This window comes from Quercus suber, unplaced genomic scaffold, assembly GCF_002906115.3.
Source record: "Quercus suber isolate HL8 unplaced genomic scaffold, Cork oak 2.0 scaffold_307, whole genome shotgun sequence".
In the NCBI taxonomy this organism is placed as follows: Eukaryota; Viridiplantae; Streptophyta; class Magnoliopsida; order Fagales; family Fagaceae; genus Quercus; species Quercus suber.
In genome coordinates, this window is record NW_027069763.1 from 520,451 (window position 1) to 523,814 (window position 3,364).

The 3,364-nt window shown below is 35.7% G+C and overlaps 1 protein-coding gene across 1 annotated transcript; it reads right to left on the minus strand.

Moving 5' to 3' along the window:
• Nucleotides 1-1,808: 1,808 nt before the first annotated feature.
• LOC112035736 (uncharacterized) lies at nucleotides 1,809-2,327 on the minus strand. The gene has a single exon (XM_024068567.1). It carries the CDS (start codon nucleotides 2,325-2,327, stop codon nucleotides 1,809-1,811), a length of 519 nt encoding a protein of 172 aa, XP_023924335.1.
• Between the last annotated feature and the right edge of the window lie 1,037 nt (nucleotides 2,328-3,364).

A 3,364-nucleotide genomic window follows, 5' to 3' on the forward strand; every position in this document is an offset into this window, starting at 1 on the left:
TCAAACCCGGACAGGACCATATGGTCCGACCGGGAAAACCGCGAACCTCTCAGTTTTGTGGTTTTTTTAGCTTCAAGAACCGCTCTATGTGAAAAAAGTAGGAACCCCTGCGAACCGTGGTCAGACTGTATGATTCTGAGAACCGTGATTGGTTTTTGAGGTTCGGACGGTTCCTTTTTTTTGGCAAAGTTTCGGCCAATACTTCAGCAGTACTTTGGGTTTTTTAAGATCTGGAACCAAATGAAAGGGAGAAAAAGAAAAATAGAAAAACAGAGAAGAAGAAGAAGAAGAAGAAGAAGAAGAAGAAGAAGAAGAAGAAGAAGAAGAAGAAGCAGAGGAAGAAGAGGACAACGAAGAAGAAGGAAGAAAGCAAAAATGAAGAAATCAACACTCACATCAAGCAGCCTTCATCATGTGAACCCAATTCTTTGTTTCATCCTCACCTCCAGATGCTAACTTTTTTTTTTCTTTTTTTTTTTCGCTTTCTTCTTTTGTACTGATTTTTAGTTTTATGAACCCAAGCATGTGACTGCATTGGAAATGACAAAGGATGGAAAACTGAATGGTGGGAGTTGAGAGTGTCAAACTACATGTCATTTCTATTTTGAATCCCTCCCTAGTGCCCACGTGATATTGATATACTGTTGTCAACGAATTCTTGTTTTGTTTTTTTTTTTCATTGTTTTTAAGGTTTATATTATCATTATAATATTCTAAAAAATGTAGGTGTTATTATTATTATTGAGAAGTAGGAATTTGGGTTTGATATTGATATTGATATTGATATACTAGTTGAATTATCTTTAAAAGACTTATATGGATTTTGACTAATAATATATAAACAATTATATGTTTTAATATTTAATTGAATTATTTTAATTAATTTTTCTATAAGTACTAATTTAATATATTTATTTATATGTTAAATTAATTATGACGTCATTACAGTTCGACCCTGGTTCGACTTCAAAAACCTTGAACCTCTCTCTTTTACGGTTTATTGAACGGTTCGGGTTTGAAAACCTTGCACACACACATGCACACGCTTAATTAAACTCTCTCAATAAGCTCAAACATTATTTAACCAAACTACCACTACAAAAGGGTCTTCTCATTGGATCTAGGTGTGTTTTGTTTATTTATTTTTTAATTGAAGGATGTGTTTTGATTTTATTGGATATGGTTGTGGTTTAATGGAGTTACTCACTATTCTTATCCTTTTATTCTTCTTCTTTAGTGTGTTATTTATTATTTATTTTTTATTGATACTATATTTTATCCTTTTGTGTCATCATAATTTATTGAGATAATTTTTAAAAAAGAATTAATAGCCCATAATGAATTATATGTGTCTATCCAAAAATTTCATAATAAATAGCGTGTCTCTAGCTATTTTTATATTGTTAAAAAAAAATAATGATATCTTAAAAAAATGCTTATGTAATAGAAGTGTAAATTCAAAATTATTTTTTCCATTATTTAATTTTTTTTTTCTCAACCAACCAAAATTTGGTTATTTTAGTTTTCTATCCTTCCACTTTCCATCCCCCAACCAAACATATATGGTAGAAAATAAAGTCTCTTCTATCTTCTTATTTTTCCATTCCCCAACTATTTTTTATTTGCTTACTTTTTCATCTTCCAACCAAATAGAAGTTTAAAACATAATAATACAATATATATTATCTAGAAACATTTCTATTAAAAAAAGTGTTATGCAGAGGAAATGCATAAAGTGAACTATAATTTGGAACATTTATGGCCTGTAGGTTTTTTTTTTTTTTTTTTTAGAGAAAGAACACTGTAATTTATTGATGGATAGCCGAATTAGCTTGAATTACTGAAACAAGGTGTGGAGGAACATCCTCCATCCACATAGTAAACTCGCTAACATGTCTCGCGTGTCTAGCAATGTTATAGGCTGATTTGTTCGCTTGTCTTGGCATGTATTGGAACTCCACTAAGTCTAACTGATTTGCCACATCCCTAGCTTCAACCAACAAATGACCATACTCAATTAGTGAAGAACTCTTGCATTTTAGGCCCTCAATAGCACTCTTCAAGTCACCTTCAAGGATAATCGAAGTCAATCCTATGTCCTTGGCAAACTGAATAGCCTTCTTAGTTGCAATCACCTCCATGGCAGCAATTGAAAAAGGAAGGTGGAAACTCTCTGCCATGGAAGCTAGCACACTGCCTTCTGCATTTCTTACAATGGCACCCACCCCAGCACGTTGGTTTTCTCTGAACACGGATCCGTTGAAATTAACTTTCAGTTTCGACCATGGTGGCGGCTTCCAAGTATGCCGTTGTTCACTGTGAGGCATCTGGTCTAAAGGGCGAGGTGGGATGGTGAGGACATATATATGCTAACCTAGCCTTTTGCACTTCTATATGAATCTGCTGAACTAGAATGTGCTTTCCGCTAGTTCCTATGGAGTTTCTTCATGACCAAATTGCCCAAGCCGTTGTGGCAAAGGAATTCAAGTCCTTCCCTTCCTCAACAATTGTTTCCACCAAATCTTTGAAGCTTGAAAAACACGGACTAGAATCCATACTTTCCCATGTACCAAACTGAGACCAAGCCTGAGAAATGGATGGGCACGACCAAAACGCATGAAGCACATCCTCTGGTTCCTCATAACAGTGGTCACAACAGTCACCTATTAGAACCATACGGTGCTTGAGATTAAGTTTTGTTGGAATAGAATTCTTGATGGCCTTCCACAGAAAGTTTTAGACCTTGGGCTGGACTTGCATTCCCCACACCTTCTTCCATAGTTTATTTTCATCCGAATGGTACTCTCTAATATCCAAGCTTCTTGATTTATGGAGAAATCTATAGCCAGACTTCACAGTGTATGATCCAGTTGGAGTAAAAGGCCACACTAAAGCATCTTCCACCGGTTTACCACACAAAGGGATTGATTGAATCAACTCCTTATCTCTGGGGCTAAACAGGAAGCTTAGTAAGTCATGTCGCCAACCTTGGCTAGAAAAATCTAGTAGAGTATCCACTGTTGCCTCCTTCCAACTTGGCTTTATTGGTGAAGAAATGAAAGGCATGAAGTTGGAAGTCAGCCACGGATCAGACCAAATTCAGATTGAGGACCCATTACCTATCCTCCATCTCATACCTTCTTTTAGCACTTCCCTTCCTTTCAAGATGCTTCGCCAAGCATAGGTACTAGCTTGTGAATTTGATGCCTCCATGAATGAGCAATTGGGAAAAAATTTGGACTTGAACACCTTATAGAGTAGAGAGTTTTTATTTTGGATCAACCTCTAAGCTTGGTTAGCTAATAATGCATCATTGAACAATGCTAAATCTTTAAAACCCATTCCCCTTTCACTCTTGGGCTTA